Source organism: Bos mutus, chromosome 25 (assembly GCF_027580195.1).
Source record: "Bos mutus isolate GX-2022 chromosome 25, NWIPB_WYAK_1.1, whole genome shotgun sequence".
Classification (NCBI taxonomy): Eukaryota; Metazoa; Chordata; class Mammalia; order Artiodactyla; family Bovidae; genus Bos; species Bos mutus.
Window position 1 is genome coordinate 14,066,443 of NC_091641.1, and position 23,609 is coordinate 14,090,051.

Here is a 23,609-nt window from a genome sequence, read left to right on the forward strand (position 1 = left end):
TAAACTTATTTACAAAACAGAAAAAGACTCAGACACAGAAGGCAAACTTATAATTACCAAAGGAAGGGAAGGGTAAATTAGGAATTTGGGATTAAGAGATACACATTCACTATATATAAGACAAATAAACAACAAGGACCTCTAACACAGCACAGGGATCTATATTCAATATCTTGCAATAACCTATAATGAAAAAGAATTTTAAAAAATATATATATATATGGATAACTCGATCAATATGCCATACACCTGAAAGTAACACAACACTGTACATCAAGCCTGCTGCTGCTGCTGAGTCGCTTCAGTCGTGTCCCACTCTGTGCGACCCCACAGACGCCAGAACACAAGGCTCCCCCGCCCCTGGGATTCTCCAGGCAAGAACACTGGAGTGGGTTGCCATTTCCTCCTCCAATGCATGAAAGTGAAACGTGAAAGTGAAGTTGCTCAGTCGTGTCCGACTTTTCACGACCCCATGGACTGCAGCCCACCAGGCTCCTCCGTCCATGGGATTTTCTAGGCAAGAGTACTGGAGTGGGGTGCTATTGCCTTCTCCGCTACATCAACCATACTTCAGTGTAAAACTTACTTTGTCTTTAAAAAACAACAACAATAAAAACAAAGCCTTAGGAATATGTAGAAAAATTATCAGAGTTCTAACAGTTGCGTCTTTGGAGTTCTGGAATGAAAGGAGGAAGAGACTTGGGGCAGAAAAAAATGTTTAAAGAAATAGTGGTCCAAAACTTCACAAACTGGGGTAAGAAATAAAAATTTACATAACCAAGAAGTTCAGCAGATAAACTTTAAAAAAAATCATAATTAAATCCTTCAAAGACCAAATATAAAGAAAAGTATTGAAAGCAGTCACAGGACTTTTTAAACTAACATCTTTCAAGAGCTGAAAGAAAAGATCACTCAACCCCTTGAAACTATCCTTTCAAAATGAAAGAATATATATAACACTCCCATTTGAACCAAAACTAAGAAAATTGTAGCCAGCAGGCCTGTTCTCAAAGAAGTGCTAGTAGAAGCTCTTTAGGCTGAAGTAAATGCTAAAAAGTAAACATGAACAGGAATGAATGATGAAAAGAAATAGTAAAATTCTAAGTAAACACGAAAGACTATTTTTGTCCTCTTAACATTCTTTAAAATATGTATTGGGTTGGCCAAAAAGTTCGCTCAGGGTCTCCCATAACATCTTACGAAAAACTGGAACTAACCTTCTGGCCTACCCAATAGTGTTGATGAGGATGTGAAGAAATAAGAACCCTGTGCATTGCCTGTGGGAATGTAAAATGGAGCAGCCACTAGGGAAAACAGTATGGTAGTTTCTCAAAAAATGAAAAATACAGTTATCCTAAGATCTAGCAATTTGGCTTCTGGGTATATACTCAAAAGAACTGAATGCTGAATCTCCAAGAGGTATTTATACACTTGTGTTCACAGCAGTACCATTATGCATAACAGCCAAAAGGCAGACATCACCCAAATATATACACTAATGGATAAATGAATAAACAAAATGTCACACATACATAAGATGGGACAGTATGCAGCCTCCAAAAGGACACCCTGACACACTCTACAGCATTAATGAGCCCTGAAGACGTTATAAATGAAATAACCAGAAGACGTTATAAATGAAATAACCAGAAAGAACAAATAACGTAGCCAAAGTCAGAGATACAAAGCAGACTGGTGGTTACCAGAGGGAGAAGGGAGGATGGGGACTCATTGTTTAATGGGTATATGGTTTTAGTTTGGCATGATGAAAACCTATCCTTTGGATGGATGGCAGAGATGATTGTACAACTGACTCTATCTAATGCCACTAAACTGCACACTTATAAATGGTTAGAAATAGGGCTTCCCTGGTGGTCCAGTGGTTAAGAATCCACCTGCCGATGCAGAGGACATAGGTTTGATCCATGGAGCAGAAAGATACCACATGTCTCAGGGCAACTAAGCACGGGTGCCACGATTACTGAGCCCATGAACCTAGAGCAACAAGAGAAGCCGCCGCAATGAGAAGCCCACACCCAACTAGAAAGCAGGCCCTGCTCACCGCAACTCAAAAAAGCCTGTGCACAGCAACAAAGACCCCGCATAGCCAAAAATAAACAAACAAATGTTTTTTAAAAATGGCTAAAATAAAAATACCACAATATTAAAAAATATTCAGATTTTGTAAAAAGACATATACTGTACGATTCTATTTATACGAGGTATTAAGTGTAGTCAAATTCATACAAACAGAACGGTGGTGTCAGGGGCTAGGTTAAGTAGGAAATGGGGAGTTGTTTAATTGGTATAGTTTGTTTTACAAGATTAAACAGTTCTGGATGTTGACTGCACAACAGTGTGAATACTATAAATGAACTTTAGACTTAAAAGTGGTTGAAATGGTACATTTTATGTTATGTTTATCACAAAAGTAAAACTATAAATAAACATACATAAACACATACAGGCACACATTTGAAAAGATTTGTCTTCATAGAGAAGAGAAGCAAGGGAGAAGGGCACTAGTTTACTGACAATGCACCAGCCGTGTGCCTGAAACAATACCAAATGTTGCCTCCAAAAGAAGATTTCTGATTATTCTGAATGAATGACAAATGCCTTTTTTGGATTTATCAGCTGTGTTATTAATTCTAAAAGACCAGGGTTAGTTTTTTCTCATGGAAACTCTTGCTCTAATTCTTAATGATGCTTTTAATTTCTACAAACTTAACTTGAGGTTAAAGCGTCTGCCTCGAATTCAGGAGACCCAGGTTCAATCCCTGGGTCGGGAAGATCCCCTGGAGAAGGAAATGGCAACCCACTCCAGTACTCTTGCCTGGAAAATCCCATGGATGGAGGAGCCTGGTAGGCTGCAGTCCATGGGGTCGCAAAGAGTTGGACACAACTGAGCGACTTCACTCACTCACTTACTCAAACTGAACTTATTCAGGAAAGTCATCAAGAAAGTAACTGGGCACAAGAAGAGCAAACAGAGTATTATCAAGCCATTTTTGCCCCATAAATGTCAAATGACTTAATTCACCAACTTGATCAAAAGCTCGTAATTTATAAATCCTATTTTTCAACCAATTTAGTCTGAATGTTGAGAAGAGGTTAAGGGACAGATTTGGGGGAGATTTTTTGAGATTAAAAAGCCCACTGTGTTCTATTTCTGGCCCTAGAAGGATCCCAGGGTGGAAGTCTCAGTTGTCTCATATACAATCCTAGGATCCTACTGTAAAAGAGCACTGCGTATTGATTAAAACCCAACTAAATATAAACACACTGTTGCAAAGGATGACTTTTGCAAGCTATCATTTTCATTATGTGTCAGTCTTTCCCCACTTAAGATTATTTTTACTTACTTGGTCAACTTGTGGCTTTTCATTGCTGTCAGAAATTCTCTCACAATCTCAGGACTCTGGTGCTTACATGGTGTTTTTGATATGTATTTTAATGTCTACGGAAAAAAAAGAAAAAGCAAGCGTTAGACAAATAGCTCTGAATGAACTATAGACATTAAAGAGATGAACTATATAAAGTAAAAGAACATGACTGATAAATGATTCTAGGATTCTAAACACATAATTAAATGAACAAAATCAGATAGGAAGGAATGATGACAAAAGTGTTAAATCCCTTATTTTCCTTAAAAGAGATTATGATGATTTAAGGCAAGTTTTTTAATGTCTTTGAAAAGATAAATTAGAAGACAATTAAATCCAAATCTTTATAAAACAAAACGAAAACTGAAAGCAAATAAATAACAAGAAAAAATAAAATGACAGATACAAAATCAAACATATAACAGCTTAAATGCTCTTTTTTAAGAACAAAGCATAAGAATGGGAGAGAATGCAACAAACTATCAATTAGATATTAAGATTATAAATTACTTTTAATACTTTCTTTATACATTTTGGTACTTTCTAAGTTTTCTACCATAAAAAAGTATCACTTCCGCTGTAATGAAGAATTTGTTTTTGCCAAAATAGATGATCTGGCCTTTGCCCTCTGCTTCCAGGCGGTAGTCTTCATACGCTTGGAACATTACACCTAATAGGAGTGTGTTTGTCTGGGAGCAAGACGTCCTACTGGATAGTCTTAACAGTAAGACTGAGAGTAGGGGCTTTGGGTCATGCCATATCAACCGACCTGGAGGCTGACATGAACTACACAGGCAATCAATCAATCAATCATGCCTAGGTAACGGAGTCCCAGTACAAACTGGACACCAAAACTTGGTGGAGCTTCCTTGGTTGAAAATGTTCTGAGTGTATTAACACACACTGACTTCGAGAGAAGCATGTTCTAACTCCACATTAGAGAACAAAGGAAGCTCTGCCTATGATATTTCTCCTGGCACCTGCCCCAACTGCTTCGTCCCTAGGCCAATTTTAATCTTTATCTTTTCCTTGTGATAACCTGTAACTGTGAATATAATAGCTTTTAGCAAGATCTATGAGTACTTTCAGTGAATTATTGAACCTGAGGGTTCTCTTGGGGCGCTCTGACTTGCAATTGGTATTAGAAGTGAGGGCAGGTTTTTTATTATTCCCTCCTGTAAACTTTGCAGTTGGCCAACACTTGCAATTGCCCAAACTCTTTCCACTTCTATAAACAGAGTAAAAACGGAGTTACAGTAAAACTTCTCAAATCAGATAATGGATAGTCATGATTCGGTGGCCAGTCAGCAGCAAGATAAACCAACCCCCTTTAACAGTAGTTCGGATAGACCCTCTGGAAACCTAGACTTACTTCATATGTGATAGTATTCAAGTTCTGTTGCCCAGAACTGTGTTTATTCTTTCCACTTTCTTTACGCTGCTCTTTCAAATCAGTTAGTAACTGGAACACCTAGGAAGAGATATACAAAAAATTTTCATAGATAAGTTTGAGAAATGTATCTATTCCAAGGTCAATGATCTTGAAGGATAAATAGAACATCTCTTTCTTCTCATAAACCCTCCTCCAAACTCTTGCATTAGAGCAAATGAATCCAAAAAGCATCTGACTTTTTAAAGATGTTATTTTATCTAAGTCAAACAGTATAAATTCATTTGTTTACATAAGCTATTTCAAGTGTTTCCTATCAATATAAACCATGAAACTCTAAACAAAGTGGGTATAGTGGGAACGTACCTCAACACAGTAAAGGCCATACATGATAAGCCCAGAGCCAACACTGCACACAACAGTGCAAAGCAAAAAGCTTCTCCTCTTAAGATCAGGAATAAGACAAGGATGCCCACTCTTGCCTCTTTTATTCAACTTAGTACTGGAAGACCTAGACAGGGCAATCAGTCAAGACAAGAAATAAAAGGCATCCAAAGGGATGTAAAGAAGAATTAAAACTGTCACTATTTGCACATTACATGGTATTATTTACAGAAACTCCTAAAGACTCCACCAAAAAACTGTTAGAACTAAGAAATGAACTCAGTAAAGTTGCAAGATACAAGACCAACATACAGAAATCTGCTGTGTTTCTATACACTAATTAAAAAAAAGAAAAACAATTCCAATCATTATAATTGTAACAAAAAAGACAAAACACCTTGGAAAAAATTTAACCAATGAGGCAAAAGACCTGTACAGTGGAAACTATAAGACACTGATAAAAGAAAAAGTCAAGACACAAATAAATGCTCGTGGATTGGAAGAATATTGTTAAAGTGTTTGTACTACCCAAAGCAAACCAGATTCAGTATAATTCCTATCAAAATTCCAATTGCACATTTCACAGAAAAAGAACAACCCTAAAATTTGTATGGACCACTAAAGACCCAGAACAGAGCCATCTTGAAAAAGAACAACAAAGCTACAGGCATCACACTCCCCAATTTCAAACTATATTACAAAGCTATAGTAATCAAAACAGCACAGTACCTAAAAGAGATGCAGAGATTAATGGGACAGAATAGAGTCCAGATATAAACCCACACATACACGGCTAACAACTGATGAAAAAAGAGCCAAGAATATACAATGGGGAAAGGATAGTCTCAATAACGGTGTTGGGAAAACTGGACAGCCATATGGAAAAGAATGGAACTAGATCACTACATAAACCATACACAAAAATTAACTCAAAATGGATTAAAGACTTGATGGAAGATCTGAAACCATAAAACTCCCAGAAGAAAACACAGGCAGCAAGCGCCTTGACACTGGTCTTGGCAATGAATTTTCGGATTCAACACCAAAAGCTAAGGCAACAAAGGCAACAATCAACAAGTGGGACGACATCAAACTAAAAAGCTGCTGCGCAGCAGAGGAGATCATCAACAGAGTGCAGCCTACTGAACGGGAGGAAATGTCTGCAAATTATTAGCTGATAAGGGGTTAATATCCAAAATATGTAAATTCCTACAACTCAAAAGCAAAAAACCAAATAATCCAATTTTTAAATGGGCATTTTCTCAAAGAATACATACAGATGGCCAACAGGTCCACAAAAAAAGATGTTCAACATCACTAATCATGAGGGAAATGCAAATCAAAACCACAATGAGATTATCACCTCACACCTGTTACAACGGCTATTATCAAAAAGTCAAGAAATAAGTACTGGTGAGGATATAAAGAAAAGGAAGCCATTGCATACGATGGCTGGGAATGTTAACTGGTGCATCCGCTACGGAAAACAGGGAAGGATTATCAAACAATTAAAAACAGAACTACCGTATGAGTCAGTAATTCCACTTCTGGATAATTATCCAAAGAAAACAAAAACACTAATTTGAAAGGATATATGAAGCATTATTTATAATACCCAAGGTAAGGAAATAACCTAAAGTGCCCATTTACAGATGAATGGATAAAGAAAATGTGGCATATGCGTGTGTGTGCACATGTGTATGTATATATATATATACATATATATATTTTATACACACACATATACACACATACATGCACACAGAGGAATATTATTCAGTCATAAAAAATGGAATCTTGCCAACTGCAACATGAATGGAATTTGAGGGCATTATGCTCAGTAAAATAAAGCAGAGAAAGATAAATACTCTATGATCTTACTTACATGTGGAATCTTAAAAACAACACAAAACCAAAATCCAAGCTCATAGACATAAAGAATAGATGCATGCGAGAGACAGCAGGGAGGGTGACAGAACAGATCAAAGTGTTCAGATGTCACAAACTTCCAATTATAAAAGAAAACCATGGGGATATAACGTACAGCATGGCAACTCTGGTTAATACTGTACTGCATATCTGAAAGTTGCTAAGACAGTAAATCTTAAAAAGTTCTCATCACAAGAAAAAAAAATTATGTGACTATGATGTTAATTAATTACTTATTGTGGAAATCATCTTGCAGTATACGCAAATATCAAATCATTATGTCATATGCCTGAAACTAATATAACATATTTGATTATACCTGAATTAAAAAAATTTTTCCAACAAATTAAATTAAAAAAAAAAAAAAGATGTTGCTTCTTCTCCAATATGAAAATCTATTTTATTTCTGGAAAAGAAAAATTATGAGGCAAGTGATAAAAGTGGTTTACCAAAAAAAGGGGGGGGAGAGACAGAAATGCTATAGAACTTTAGAAGTAAACTTTTCCCACAAGGAAGAAACATGTGTATTAGTGCTAAGAAGGGTCAGGAGGAAATCTCTCTCCTATTTTGGAGATTATACCAGAAAATTGTGAGAAGCACAGTATCACGACATAGTAACGACTAGATACAATGCAACCGTCCCCTGCCTGTCGGTCCTTTCAGATATAGTGGCTTGAGACCCCATTAATGCAACGTTCACAAATGGATAAAACGCTAAACACCTTGTCCAGAGGCCTAACAGACAAGGAGATTTCTAAAAGCCAATGGCTTGACCATCTCCTTCCTGTTATGACTAGAACCCATTTAAGATGAACCTTTAGGAAGGAAAGAATACGGCCCACTGTGTTAATTCTACTACCTTCTACATATATCACACAATGAAGACTTAAATCTCCTCTAAGTCTTCCTTAGTTTAGACCCTGACCTAAGAAAAATTGACGAATATATGAATTGTTCTTGCTATACCCAGAATTAACCTATCAGATGGTTTTGCTATTACCAAACAACACCCAGGTATAATAGCAAGTAAGCAGAAATAATGGTCTATCTCCGCTCTCACCAACCTTTTTCCTTCCTTCTTTTCTTTCCCCAGCAACCCAACCCTCAAGCCCCCAAATTCCAAATCTGTTGCTGCTGCTAAGTTGCTTCAGTCTGGTGAGTCAACTAAACTCTCACTTCCAAAATGAAGGTGTTAATACCTATGAGACCATTATGAGGATCAAAATAATAACTTACAAAAGCATTTTACAGCTAAAGAGTGTTAATTTGGAAAAGGCACACATTTTTTAATAGAAAATTTTTACAAACAGAAACAGTTCCAAAATAGATACTTCCATCCTATGAAGGCATCCCAAATGAAGATCTAAAATCTCTAGCATTTGGAGATGGTTGCCTACATGAGCTAGAGCCTTCTCAGCTTTCCTGAATTACTGTGTGTGATTTACCAAGCTAAGAGCATTCCAGAGTCCACCAGATGGTGCCATCTCTCTTATTTTAAATGGGAAATCCAAATGAATTCAGTCATTTCTAACCAAAACTAATTCAGCAGCCTTCAGAAGCAGAGGGCAAACAATCAGAGAGGAAAACACAACAGTGCAAAGCAATTTACCTCATAGTTACTGAGCAGTGCAGCATTGGCATCCTTCCTGCAAAACAAAGCGAACTGTCATTAGTCTGGGTTCCTATCCCTCTGTGGGAACAAAATATATAAAATAATCCCTCTGTTAAGATTCAGTAGTCCAGTTCAGAAACTTGGGGACTACAACCCCCAAATTGAGAAATGTCCTAAATCTCACTGGTTTAGCTGGCGATGCAAATTCAGAGCAAATTCTCCTCTTTAAAACTGAGGTATATCACAAACCCATTATCAGGTAGGTTACTAAGATACTCTACTTATCCATGGTCCAAGTAGGCAGAAGTTAAAGAGAAGTCAGACATTAAGAGGAAGTTAGTAGTAGGAAGAACCCGTGGGCCAAACCACAGGAGTAGGGGGATGGCAATAAACAGAGGATGCTAGAATTAGCTGGAGAAACAGAGTGCCGCCTCATCCCACAGCTATGCCCCCTCTCCAGCACCTCTGCCTTCCACCAGCTGTCGACATTTTGGGCAGCTAAGTTTTCCTGCTGGATCACCAGAAATGAGACCCTTAACACTAACATCACTCCTGGAAATCCCAGCAATGTCAGGAATCCTGCCAGATTGGCACAAAACTCCCAAGGTGTTTATCTTCACTGTCAACTCAACAGGCAGAGTTCACGTGTAGAGCAGTGGTCAAAACCCTGACCCCTGTGCAACAGTCAAGGCAAAATGTCACTTTCACGTATGAATGAGCGCAGCAGTGTAACTTGCATTAAATGACCACTGATCCATTCTACAGTATCGCATCAAAAAGTACATACTGTTCTTAACGGTCTATAGTAAGAATGCAAATTCATTAGTAACAATTAAGAATTCAGTTTTGACCTACTGTATAGCACAGGGAACTATATTCAATATCTTATAATAATCTATAATGGAAAAGAATCTGAAAAAGAATATATATGTATGTATCGCTGAATCACTTTGCTGTATACCTGAAACACTGTAAATCAACTCTACTTCAATTTCCAAAAAACACAGTTTTGAAATCAGACAAATCTGGGTTCATGTTCCAGCTCTGCCACTTACCTGAGTTTTACTGAGTTAATTACCACCCCCTAAGCATCCCCATATAAAACAAAAAGTGAAGATAAACTAGTACTCAGAAGTGTAGCCTGGATTCTAAATCCAGCTCCATCCTCCATTAGATATGTGAATTTGGGCAAGTTATCGAACCCTTCTGTGCTTACATTTCCTCATCTATAACATGGCAATTATAGTACCAACCTCCTAAGATTTTTATAGGATTGAGCTGAAACATGTGAAGTACCTGGAACACAGTAAGGACTCAATAAACACCATCTATTACCACTTCTGCCTGTGCTACCACCACCACCTCTTCCTACTTCAAAAAGCTGTTCTGAGGATGAAAGGAAAACACAAATTTTAAAAGTGTAACAGCCGGTGGTTTACTAGGATCGCCCTAAAGGAAAGCTGTAAGACATCATTTCACTTTAATTCTCACTAAAAAGCCTGTGATGTACGAGCTATTATGATTCTTCCTCATAGATGATGAAACAGGTGCAAAGATTAAAAACTGTGCTCAAGGGCACACAGTAAAAAAGAAAAAACTGAAGTGGACAATAACTATGGGATTGTAAAAAATAAAACTGGATGGAGATCAGTAATACAGAATCAACTCACCAAGGAGTTTGTATTTGACATAATGTGCAACAAAAATTACTGTCTGTTCTTAAACTAGGAGAGGGGCTGTAAGGTGAAAACAAGGACACAAAGTTTCAAAAACATGGGCGGTTTCCCCAGTCAATAAATAAAGCAAAACAAGCAAGAAGTTGACACAGCATTCAGCCGAGACCTTAGGTCATCACACAGTGCTGTCAGCACCGTAATCAAAAAAGCACAAGGCTTACCAAAGGTTACCAGTCATTCAACAGAGAGCCAGGATTTCATCAAGTGAGGCTTTGCGCAAATGACAATGGCATTTAGGTCACAGAGAATATATTTAAAAGGAACCTGACACAGGAAGGATAATGCATAATTAGGGGCCATGACAAGGTTCATTTAAAACTGGAAATGACAAATCAAGCCACATGTCATCCTTGACTACTTAATCAGGAAGTCAGCCCAAGAGCCCTCTTATGATCTCTGCTTGAAATTGAATTACAATTCCCTGTGTGCCATAACATTCAGGGGTACCAAAATAGCCCTTCCTGGAACAGGGTGGTGAGGAATTACAAATGCTGTTCTTTCTCAAGGCCAGTGGATGCATCCCAGGTACCACCGTGACAAGTTCATCTCCAAGTCCCAGCCCCTCCTCAGTCATGCAGACTATTCTAGGCCCTGGGAAATCTGTCCTGGCTGTTCAAGTACTGCCCCACTGCCCAACCATGCTGTTAACTGAGAGAATCCTGGGAACGTCTCCTGCCTTTTCTAGAGTCAATATACAAAGGATAGGCACTCCCTTCCAAGTATATTGTCATGAACCTGTGTTTTGGGGCCAGGAGAACAATGGATCTTACTGCATCTTGCACTCTGGTGGGCACAGCTAATTTATCCACTGATATTTCATTAGGAAGATATTAATATATATATATTTTTTTACCCAGCTAAATACTAATGGAGTAAATGCAAAAAATTCTAGGCATTCCTTCATTCAATAAAATATAGGGCTTCCCTGGTGGTCCATGGTTAAAATTCTGCAATTTCACTGCAGGAGGCACAAGTCTGATCCCTGGTCAGGGAAGTTTCACATGCTGATTGGTGTGGAAACACAACAACAAAAAAATCAATGAATACAGTGTGTTTTTACTAAGTCCTAAATGAGTAGTGTGTATTGCGGAAATTTTTTTTTAATGCAGCTTTTATCCTGAAGAAGTTACTGTAACCACCACCAACTGGCAGGCTGCTGAGAACAGGATATGGTGAGATTTGAGAAACATCTTAATCGAGTTATCTAACTCAACAGCACCAATAATGATGATGTGATGCACTGAGAAGGAAACATGCCTTATAGCAATCCAGTCCAAAAATGGCTCATTTAAACCCAGTTAAGAGGATATAATCAGACAAATGCAACCTGAGGAACCTTCTTCAAATCCATTGGCCCAGATTCTTCAAATATCACTATCATTTGTCCTGATACCAATGTCACAAAAAGAGGCTAGGAAACTGTCTTAGAGTGAAGGAGGTTAAAGAACCCTGGCAACAAAGGCAATGTGTGATTCTTGACTGGATCCTAATACAGTGTTTCCTAAATCTAGCTAAAACATTATTAAGACAACTGATGAAATTTTAATATAGATTGCATTTTAATAATAGTGGTTATATAAGCACTAGGGATCCCTGGTGGCCCAGACGGTAAAGCGTCTGCCTACAATGCTGGAGACCCAGGTTCGATCCCTGGGTTGGGAAGATCCCCTGGAGGAGGAAAGGGCAACCCACTCCAGTATTCTTGCCTGGGAAATCCCATGGACGGAGGAGCCTGGTTGGCTACTGTCCATGGGGTCACAAAGAGTCGGACACAACTGAGCGACTTCACTATCACTATATAAGCACTAAATTCCCCAAGTATGATGATGGTATTACAGATACATAGGAAAATGCCTTTTTAAGACTGATAACATGACACAGCTATAATTCTCAAACAGTTCAGTAGAGAGTGTGAGAGTGAGAAGTGTGTGTGTGTGTGTAGAGAAAATGCATGCATGCCTACATGGTGACTCTAGGTAAAGGACATACAGGTACTTGTGATGCTCTTTTTGCAACTGCTACATGGGTTTAACATTTCTCAAGGTAAAAACTTGAGAAAAATGGAGATGTAAAACTAAACAATTCCAGGTTTTTTAAAAAAGACATCAGTATAACTTGTAATTAAGGACCCTCTCTTCCAATTTTTTTTTCCTTCATACTCTCTTGTAGGACTTAGAATAGTACTGATATTACTTATATTTAAAGTAAATATTCCAAGTGAATTTTAAAGACTGTGTGAATCTATACTTACAAGAGGGCAGTCATTTAAGCTCCTTAGCTGACTTGCTATTTGAAATTTAACCTGTAAAATCTGCTTAACTTGCTGAATCAATTTAATGGACACAAACAACTACTGGAAAACCAAATTCTGAATAAATAGGACAAAACGATCTACTGACAGACTTTCCTTCGAGGCACACACGCACAAAGAAGTCCAAGCAAACAGTGCCTAGTTACTATCACGCAGTCAACTCTTACGAACACAATGACGAACGGAATTGCTCAAATCTATGTTACTGATTGAAGTCCTGTTCGGAAAAGCTAAACTCTGCTCCAAGAAAACTGAGCAACCTTCAAAGTCAATGAACAAGTTAAAGTGTAGCATGCACTTGGGAGCCAGCAAACAAAGTATCCTCTTTCCAGCCCTGTTCCTGACCTGCTGTAGGACCTCTTAGCTAATGTCTCTAAACATCAGTATTTCCAGTTGAAAGATGAAGGAAATTCTGACACTCTTTCAAAAAGATGATACAGAAGAAAGTCCATTTTTCCTAACTCTGTATCTTAACTTCAAGAATAACAGGATGAACACAAAGTCTTCCAGGCATATAAATAACCCAGAGGCATTAGACAAAGTCAGTCAAACAACAAATACCTCATGCATACAAATACTTAATCTTGCTATGAATATTTGGTATCCTTTCATCTGACGTGATGGTGAAAACGTTTTCATTTTTCAACTCTCCCTTTCAACCAAATAAAGCATAAATATTCCTTAACCTTAAAAAACTCCTAGTGTATATTATACGTATCATTCACATACACTAGGTAGTTAGGAAAAAAAAGTAACAACTCACGGGACTCTTCCATCCCTGCCTCCTCACTGCAGGTCCTAGGGCTGCCTGGCAGAGGTACAACACATTTGCCCTCTCAGAAACCCAGGGGTCTCCTGAAGATCCTGAGGACCACACTGTCCGAGATCACACCTCATGCTGGAGACCAGCCAAGATATGAAGTTAGGCGTCCAGACCATCCCATTCCAGGGGCCCTGCCATCCCCAAACCACACGCCTACCTCAGAAAACCTCATTTTCCCAAAACCGCTAGCCACAGAATTCTTGATTGATCAATGACTTCTTGGAAGAAGTGGGCAGGTTACTACCGGAGAAAAACTTCTTGACTGAAATCATTTCACTTTGGAAAATCAGAAAATTGATATGCTAAGCAATCAAGAAACTAGCTCATTAATTTATATTAATTTAACTTCTTAAACTACTGAAGTACTATTTATATTACTTCACTCAACAAGTACAGTTAGCCCTCTGTATCTGTGGATGTGAAACCCACAGATACAAAACTAGTAAATACAGAAGGCTGACTATATTTGTCAAGGCCTACTGTATGCCAGGTGCAGTGCTAAGCGCTAGGTGAACACACACTGGTCCTGCCTTCACGGTACCTACACTCTCACGAGGAAGACAAAGCACCAGACAAACATACATCTATTATTGTAATTTGTTATTATTTAAGGGGAAAATAAACCAAGGTTCTATGAGAGACAAAAAGCAGGACTGACTTCAGATTTACCAGAGAGGAAAAACACTGAAAAAGGATACTCAACCTGAGATGTCAAAGAGGTAAGAAAAGGGCAGAACAGGAGGAAAAGTATACCAGGAAGAAGGAACAGCAGTGCAAAGCCCTGGAAGTAGCAAAGGGCTTGGAGGGTTACCCTAATTACTTGCCTACCAGTGGAAAGTGTGTGTGTGCAGGGGAGGGTATATGACAAGAGACCACGCTGGTGAGTGCGTGAGGTTAAACAGGGTCTTGTGGTCCTACTAAGAAATGCAGATATCCTCTAAGCACAACAGAAAAGCAAGGAAGGATTTTTACACAGAGAGTGATTTGATCTAATATTTTAATTCACTTTGGCTGCTGTGTGGAAACAGAATGGAGGGGGCAGGGCAAGCGTGAAAACCAAAGGATATTGTTTAATCCGAACCAGAGAAGACTGACAACAAAATTAGCAGCGGGGACAGTGAAAAGTTACTGCGATCAAAATTCATTCTTAAGTTGGAGATGACCGGAGTGGCTGATGGACTAGATTTAGCGGTGAGGAAACAGGGCTCAATTTCTGGTCAAGGCAAGTATACGGCTAAGAGAGAAGGGCTAGAAATACATTCTAGGGAATCATTTTCATATAGATGGGTAAAATGACCAGGGGAGAGAGTATGGCAAGTAAGGGTCCCAGGACTGAGCCCTAAAATGCTTCAACATTTAGAAGCCAAGCAAGGAAGGGGGTTCCAGGAAAGCAGACAGAGAAGTAGTCCTTGAGGCAGGAAGAAATCCAGAAGAGCATGTCACAAAGCCAAGAGTTTCTGTATCAATTACTGCCAAGGGATGGAGAGAAAGCTGAGGTCAGAAAATCAACTTCTGGGCTTGACAAGATAGGTAAATCTACATAAGACCCATTTCTGCAGACCAGTGAGGATGGAAACTCAAAGAATGACGGAAAGAAATAAAGAGTAAACGACACTTCTAAGAAGTTTTCTGGTGAAAGGAAGCAGAAAAGGAGCCACAGGTAGACAGGATGTGGGGACGGACAAGGAATTTTTTTCTACTCAGCAATTTTTACCTTTATTCATATGCATACCAAGTGTTAAGTTGGAAAACTCAGTGGCCACAGGACTGGAAAAGGTCAGTTTTCATTCCAATCCCAAAGAAGGGCAATGCCAAAGAATGTTCAAACTACTGCACAATTATACTCATTTTACATGCTAGCAAAGTAATGCTCAAAATTCTCCAAGCTAGGCTTCAACAGTACATGAACCCAAAACTCCCAGATGTTCAAGCTGGATTTAGAAAAGATCAAATTGCCAACATCCGCTGATCATAGAAAAAGCAAGAGAATTTAAAAAAAAATCTACTTCTGCTTCACTGACTATGCTAAAGCCTTTGTGTGGATCATAAACTGTGGAAAATTCTTTAAGAGGTGGGAATACCAGACCACCTTACCTGCCTCCTGAGAAACCTGTATGCAGGTCAAGAAGCAACCATTAGAACTGGACATGGAACAACAGACTGGTTCAAACTTGGGAAAGGAGCACATCAAGGTTGTATATTGTCACCCTGCTTATTTAACTTATATGCAGAGTACATCCTGAGAAATGCTGAGCTGGATGAAGCACAAGCTGGAATCAAGATTGCTAGGAGAAACATCAATAAACTCAGATATGCAGACACCACCCTTATGGCAGAAAGCAAACAAGAACTGAAGAGCCTCTTCATCTGGTCCCACCACTCCACGGCCATTTTTATGGCTCTTGATATAGATGAGTCTTCAAAAGAACTGAATCAAGTTATATTATCATCAGTAGTGTATGAGAATTACTGCCCCTGCCCCCTGGTCTGGCCATACTTTTAGTATTTTTAAAAAAGTGTATGTGTGAAATGAAGTCTGTGTCGCTCACTCATAAATTACTCCAGGTCACCATCTAGCCCTTTTCACCTGTCCATGCCTGCCTTGGCTTCCCAACTGAGTCACAGCGAGGGGACCAGGACTGCCTCCATCCATTGGCAGAGTTTAGCAAGACAAGGGATCTTTTTTTAAGACAGATAAATTAAAACAGATTTGTATGCTGACAGGAAATGCTTAGTGAAGAGGGAAAAACTGATAATGGGTTGGACTAGAGTAGTATATGTGCATGTTTTTTCAAGTTTCATATGAAACCCCATTAGTGGATTGCACGGAGAAGGCAATGGCACCCCACTCCAGTACTCTTGCCTGGAAAATCCCATGGATGGAGGAGTCTGATAGGCTGCAATCCATGGGGTCGCTAAGAGTTGGACATGACTGACAGACTTCACCTTCACTTTTCATTTTTCACTTTCATGCATTGGAGAAGGAAATGGCAACCCACTCCAGTGTTCTTGCCTGGAGAATCCCAGGGACGGGGGAGCCTGGTGGGCTGCCGTCTATGGGATCGCACAGAGTCGGACACGACTGAAGCGACTTAGCAGCAGCAGCAGTGGATTGCAAAATCAATTTAGTGGGTTAACATTCTATTTTAATAAAAGAGAAGAGAGTATCAGAGTGTATGGTATTGTCTTAGGAAGCTTTCATTTACATATAGCTACTGTGCTTTTTTTTAAGCCTGAAAAACACTAGTACATGTAGACATTAAACACGAGGCACAAAAACATAAAGGAAAATATAAGTATTAATCAGTGCCAAAGAAAACACAATATGCGGATGACTATAAGTTAACGTAAAGGAAATCAACCCTGAATATTCATTGGAAGGACTGATGCTGAAGCTAACGCTCCAATACTTCGGCCACCTGATGTGAAGAACCGACTCTTTCAAAAAGACCTGGATACTGAAAAAGACTTGAAAGCAGGAGAAGGGGACACAGAGGACGAAGTGGTAGGATAGCATCACCGACTCAATGGACATGAGTTTGAGCAAACGCCGGGAGATGGTGATGGGCAGGGAAACCTGGCGTGCTGCAGTCCACTGCGTTGCAAAAGAGTCGGATACGACCGAGCGACTAAACAACAAAGTAAGTTGTCAACCATGGAAAAATTCATTACACAATAGGCGCAAAAACTTCCATTTGCACGAGGAACAATGAGCAGACACGGAAAAGGCTATGCGGAGTTAAAATTGTTAGAGTGGCTTTTACCCTCCACACACACACACACACACACACACGGCTAAATACACAAACTTCCCATCAAACTCGGAGAGCACTTCTTCTGACTAAGGCCTCCCCAGGAGCCCACGGCCCCTAAACAAAGCTCCACCCCAGGATTTACCCATCTTTCCTCCTGGTACCTCTAGGCTGGACCCAGGGCTTTCTACCTCAGTCCCGGTTCCGACACTGAGCCTAGCTCCCCACGGTGACCCCTGCAACAAGAGTGAGTGGATGAGGGAGGGAACAGGCACTTAAAGGCAGCTGGGCCAACTTGCACGCCGCCCCGCGACCTGGGCACGCGGTGGGAGTGGGCGCGAAGGTCAGCGGGCCAGAGTGGGAGCCCCTTCCTTCCAGCGCGCCGCGACGAGAGGTCGCCCCAGGCCCCCGTCTGCCGGCTCCCAGGGCCGAGACGTCCCGAGCTGTGAGCGTCGGCCCAAAGCCCGCTACACGCCCGCGAACCACTTACACTTCCATGTCGCCTCCGCCTCTTCTCCTCGGGTCACCAGCACACGCCGAGCTCGAGGCCGAGAAGCTGCGGCTCCCGGCTCCGCGCCGCACGCCCCAGAGCCGGCTCCGCGCGCCGCGATGCACGCCGGGATCGCCGCGATGCACGCCGGGAGCCTGGAGGACGCCCGCGGGGCCGCGAGCGGGACGGGCCCCTCTGGCCATTTGAACCCCTATGCTCTTCGCCTGTCTCGGAATCAGAATGTTAAGCGTTTGCGAGAACATTAAGCTCACGTTTTCGTTGTCTAGGTTGTATAGAAGTAGTATTAATTTACATTAGTAAGTTTCCAAAGACATAATCGGATTAGCAGGTCTTTGCGGCGTTAAAGACCCCTCAGATATTAGCGATGGCTAGTGGCGAGGCGGCCCGGAGCTCGATTTCTGGACCTGGGTGCTGGGTACGCGGTGTGTTCCGTTCCGTTTCTGAAAATCCATTGAGCTCCATGCATAGGTGCACTTTTCTGTATGTGTGTTATACTTGAATAACACGTTCTAAAAGGGGGGGAAAAAAACAAAAAACCTCAGCCTCCTTCCATTTCCCATTCATCGGCGTTACTTAGTAGGGAAGTGTAAAGAACCTTAATGAGAAGCACAGTCTCTGACCTTTCGGCCTTTCTAGAAAGTTGCCCAAAGGGAATTATCAGATACTTGAAGAAAGATCGCTGTGTAATGATAATGTTGCTGAGATAGAGCGTAAATGCTCAGCAATGAGGAATTGATCAATCTTGTTTCATCCATACAGTATAATATATGTAACATGAGAAATCATGTAGCATAATTTACATGCTGGGGAAATGCTCAAGATAGGATTTTTAAAAGATGGAAAATGATGTGGTATGACTAGTAATTTAAGGAAAAATAAGCATGGGGAAAAAATATCTAAGAGTATTGGCGCTGCTGCTGCTGCTGCTAAGTCACGTCAGTCGTGTCCGACTCTGTGCGACCCCATAGACGGCAGCCCACCAGGCTCCCCTGTCCCTGGGATTCTCCAGGCAAGAACACTGGAGTGGGTTGCCATTTCCTTCTCCAATGCAGCGAAGTGAAAAGTGAAAGTGAAGTCGCTCAGTCGTGTCCGACTTTTAGCGACCCCATGGACTGCAGCCTACCAGGCTCCTTCATCCATGGGATTTTCCAGGCAAGAGTACTGGAGTGGGGTGCCATTGCCTTCTCCGGTATTGGCGCTAGAACCACCTAATCTACTAAGTTTTGTGTTCTTACAAAAAGACATCAACAGAACCGTCAGTGTCTTATCTTCTGGATTTTTGGTATGTTTGAAATATTCCTTTAAGACTGGAAGGAAATATGCCAAAAATGAGAATGACAGGTGTCTTTTGTTTTTTTAAGATGCTATCTTTTAAAATTTTTATTTATTCATTCATTTGGCTTCTCTGGGTGTTTGTTGCGACATGCGGGATCTAGTTTCCAAACTAGGGATGGAACAAGAGCCCTCTGCACCGGGAACATGGAGTTTTAGCCACTGGACCACCAGGGAAGTTTGCGGTTGGTGTCTTTAGACAATGAGTCAATTGCTAATTTTTTCCCACTTTTTTTATAGCTATAGCAGTTATCATTTACTAAACATTCTCTTTGCAAGGTTCTTGATAAGTGCTTTACTATTCCATGATTTTAACAGTTAACAGTGCAGGCTTTGCCAGCAGCCTGTGATTCTATTTACCTCCATCACTCTCTTAGGGGCCATTTAACCTTGGAAGTTTACTTAACTTCTCCTAACCTTAATTCCCTAATGTATAAATTATGGATCTGTTAGATATCTAAAGTGCCTAGCACATACTAAGTGCTCAACAAAAATAATTACTGACAGTACAGTCATGACACTCTATTCGGTAGTTTCCTTTGTTATCCAAATTTTACTACTGAGGAAACTTGAGCCAAGCTTGGAGAGATTATAATTTACCCAGAGTCACTCATCTAGGCCTGTAGGGATTTAAACCCAGGCAAATCTGAACAAATACATGAAGTGTATTAAATTGTTAATAGTGATTAATGACTGGATAAATGCAACATGCAGTATTAATACAATGGAATACTATTTAGCAATAAAAAGGAATGGAGTACTTATACATGCTACAACATGGAAGACCCTCAAATACATGCTAAGTGAAAGAAGCCAGACACAAAAGACAGCATATTATATGATTCCATTTATATGATATGTCCAAGAATAGGCAAAAAGAAAAAAAAAACAACCTTTAGAGAGGAAGTGGATTAGTAGTTGCTGCTTAGGGTTGGGAGCGGGTAGAGGTGGTGATGGGAAGCTGATGGGTACTGAGTTACTTTGGAGAGATACAAAAATGTCCTAAAATTAGATTGTGATAATGGTTGCACATTCCTGTGAATTTACCAAAAAAAACAATGAAGTGTACACTTTAAATAGGTGAATTGTAAGATATTTGGATTATATATCAATAAAGTTATTAAAATGGTTTTTACCGGTATTTGCCTGTGACACCTGCATTGGAAGGGAAGTGAGGGGAATTTTTAACATTTAACTTTACACATTTGCAATTTTTTAAATGTTTTTCAATATACATGTTATTTTATTTTATTTTTTTACATGTTATTTTAAAACTACAAAATAGAAAAAAAAAAATTTTGGCCAAGCCACATGGCTTGCAGAATCTTAGTTCCCTGACTGAAGGTTGAACCCAGGGCCACAGCAGTGAAAGCACCAAGTCCTAACCACTGGACCACCAGGGAACTCCCTACAAAAGTATTTTTAAAACAATTAATTTACTTTAAAAATCAACAAGTAAATAAAATGCCAACCCAAACCCAGATGGCCTAATTCATGTGGAGATTCCCCGTTGTGTTATTCACTCAACAAACATGAACTGATGGCTCACTGGGTGGTGATGATACATATATGAATAATACACACCTCCTGCCCTGGCTGGCTGCCAGCCTAGTTGTGAACGAGCTCTGGACATCAATAACTACAATCCCCTGTGTTTAGACGCTATGGAACAGAGGAGGGGATGACTAATGAGGTGGAGAGGCGTCCCAAAGCCAGGGGTGTTTGAACTGGGCGCAGGGAAGAACACACAAGGCCAAGGCTTCAAGGATGGGCTGCCACAGAAGAGGTGAGTACTTCTGAGGGCCCCATGATAAGATGGCTAAACTTGTTTCTCTGACAGATGCTCCCCTAAGACTTTTCAGGCCATATGCAGCCACCCAATCTATCCCATGGGGACAGCCAAGTAGTCAGGAGAGAGGCCCAACCCCAAGGGAAGGCTGCCCACAAGGAGCCTGCATAAAAAGGTAACCCAGGCCACATAGCTGAAATTCCTGCCTGGCCTGTCCCCACTCAGAGCCCCCTGCAACTTTCCTAACTTGAGGCTGCCTGTGGAGTCTCTGTTGTTCCCCTCCAAAGCACATTATCCTAGAAAATAGTTTTCTTTTTTTTTTCTTAACAGCTAATTTTTTAGGCAGAGGTATTAAGTACTGGATATACAAAGGGCTAGAACAAGAGCAAAGATTCATGTATGTCCTCCAAGGAGAAATATCCTGTTGAACATTAAAGCATTCAGGTTTAGAGCTCAGAAAAAAATCACAGAGCTTTTGAAGGTTTAAGTAGAAATTGAAGCCTTTAAAGTGAAGTCACCCAGGGAGAGTCTAGAATACTAAGATTTGCTTGGTGCTTACAAGCTGCCAGAGAGCTGATCTGAGCCTTTCACAATTGTACACTCATCGAATCCTCACCAAATCTCCTTCAGGATATGTACCAGGCATGGTGTTAGCATGGTCTCATTCACTTCTCTCAGGAGTTCTCAGAATTAAGCACTATGATTAGCCCGAGTCACAGAGAGGACAGTGAAGCTCACAGAGTGGTCAAGAAGTGTCCAAGCCAGGGTTCTCACTCTTATCTGGTCAACTCCAACCTCGCCTGTCTTCTGCCAACATTAAGGATTTCTCCCTGTTCTACACTAAATTCTTCCTAGACCCTTTTGCTGTACCAATGTGGACATTTCAGGGGACAGAGACCAGACAAAGTTTCCAGTCTCCCAAGGAAGGTAAATTCCATACAGCACTCAGGTCTCAGCTGAAAATGGGTATGATTCATTGTCTGAACAGTCCTGGACCGCCAAGCTGGCAAAGAAAATGAACACAGATTTGCTTGGAGTCAAGGCTCCCCAGATGGATGTTCTTGCTGCCTGCACAGAACACTGGCTTTGTGGTCATACTCCTGAAGGTCATTCTCAGCTCTGCTACTTCCTAGCTGGGTGTTTTGGGACTCCCAGCCTCAGTATTCTCATCAGCAGAATGGGAATAATTATAGCATTGACCACAGAGGGTGGTTGTGAGGATATAAGTACATAATCGCTATATAATATGTTCAGCATAGATAGAGCCTGGCACACAATTAGAAGTCAAGAAGTATTAGTTATCATTGTCATTTTGTTTGTTGTTCTATTTATATACTGGAAATGCCTCCGGCTATCTCCAAATTTCTTCCTTAACCTTTTCTTCCCTCAGGCAGGAGCCAGAGCTTTGGATTTCTGAAGATGCTCAGGAGATGTGATGATGTAAGAATGTTTCCTTTCCCTCCCAGTCTCCCTCTTTTCCTGGGAGCATACAGGAGCCCAGAGCTAGGCATCTGCATCAGTGGGGAGTCTTTCCAACACTGGCTCCAATATTGATGGATGAAAGGGAGTAGCAAGACAGGGAGGGAACGGTTTTCCAGGCATAGGGAAGAGCATTTAGGAAACCTTGCAACAGCTTTATGAATTCTAGGAACTCCAAGTAATCCCACACTTGAGTGAGGGCTAAAAATATTCAACCCCCGAGGTATTCCAGCTATTGGTCCAAACCTTCTCAGTTGACTTTCAAGGCCGTTTTACAAACTTGCCCCAACCTACTTCCTACTTCTCCTCCCCACCGCCATCCTCAAGCCCCTGACCCTTTGTTATAGCCACTCTAATGGTTTCCTATTCTCCAAGCAGGTCTTTCACTTTCCCGCCTCTGGCCTCCCGAACCTTGCCCAGGCTGCCCATCCCCTAAAGGGAATGTTCTAACCCCTCCCCTTTTCGCTGAGCTAACGACTCAAAGAACAGGAATTTGAGCAAACTCCAGAGATAGTGGAGGCAGAGGAGTGTTGCAGTCCATGGGGTCCCAAAGAGTCGGACTTGGCGACTAAACAACAAACCCTCATCTTCCAAGACCCAACTCAGGGGACATCTCCCCCAGAATGTAGAATTTCCAGAGCAGAAGTTCGAGACTCCTTAATCCCTAGAACCCGGGCTATCATTTCTGCTGAATAATTAATCATGTCAAGAAAATCTTTCCTGAATACTCCAAGATAAACGCCCCACTCTGCGCTGTCCTCTGTGTCCCGCTGCACACCTTGTCTATGCTTTGTTATGAACTTCTTGAGGCAAGCATCATTTCTTTTTCTTCAGTGTCTAGTAAACTGTACCTACCACATAGGCGGTATCGAGTACGAGTTTGTTGAATGAATGAAGAATCGGGCGTGGCTTTTCACCTTTCATGTCCTGTGAGCCCGCCAGGTGCGGCCCAGAGTCTTTACCTCTACCCCTTTCCCGGGTCTCCAGGGCCCGGAACAGTCTGCAGCCTTGAGCACTGTCGCCCAGGCACCACCCTTCCAGTCCCTTACCCTCTCACTGGGGCCGCTCAAGCTCAAATCCGCTCCGGAGACGGCTCCGCCACAACCAGGATTGGAGGGGGGAGGCAACGCCCACCTGGAGAGGCCGCCTGGGATTGGTGTGTCCACCGACTGGAG

The 23,609-nt window shown here is 40.9% G+C and overlaps 1 protein-coding gene across 2 annotated transcripts in view; it reads right to left on the reverse strand.

Moving 5' to 3' along the window:
* The window catches only part of CRCP (CGRP receptor component), a 38,176-nt gene extending 14,674 nt beyond the window's left edge, over window positions 1-23,502 (reverse strand). The window contains exons 1-5 of one of the 2 annotated variants that reach the window (XM_070362722.1): window positions 23,290-23,502; window positions 17,814-18,343; window positions 8,699-8,735; window positions 4,759-4,857; window positions 3,366-3,460 (exon numbers count right to left, since the gene is read on the reverse strand). In XM_070362722.1, coding sequence (XP_070218823.1) covers window positions 3,366-3,460; window positions 4,759-4,857; window positions 8,699-8,735; window positions 17,814-18,076 — 494 coding nt within the window. In that variant the 5' untranslated portion in view covers window positions 18,077-18,343; window positions 23,290-23,502. Of the gene's footprint in view, window positions 1-3,365; window positions 3,461-4,758; window positions 4,858-8,698; window positions 8,736-17,813; window positions 18,421-23,289 lie in introns of those variants that run through there. The other variant, XM_070362723.1, reaches the window with a different exon arrangement.
* Window positions 23,503-23,609: the final 107 nt, after the last annotated feature.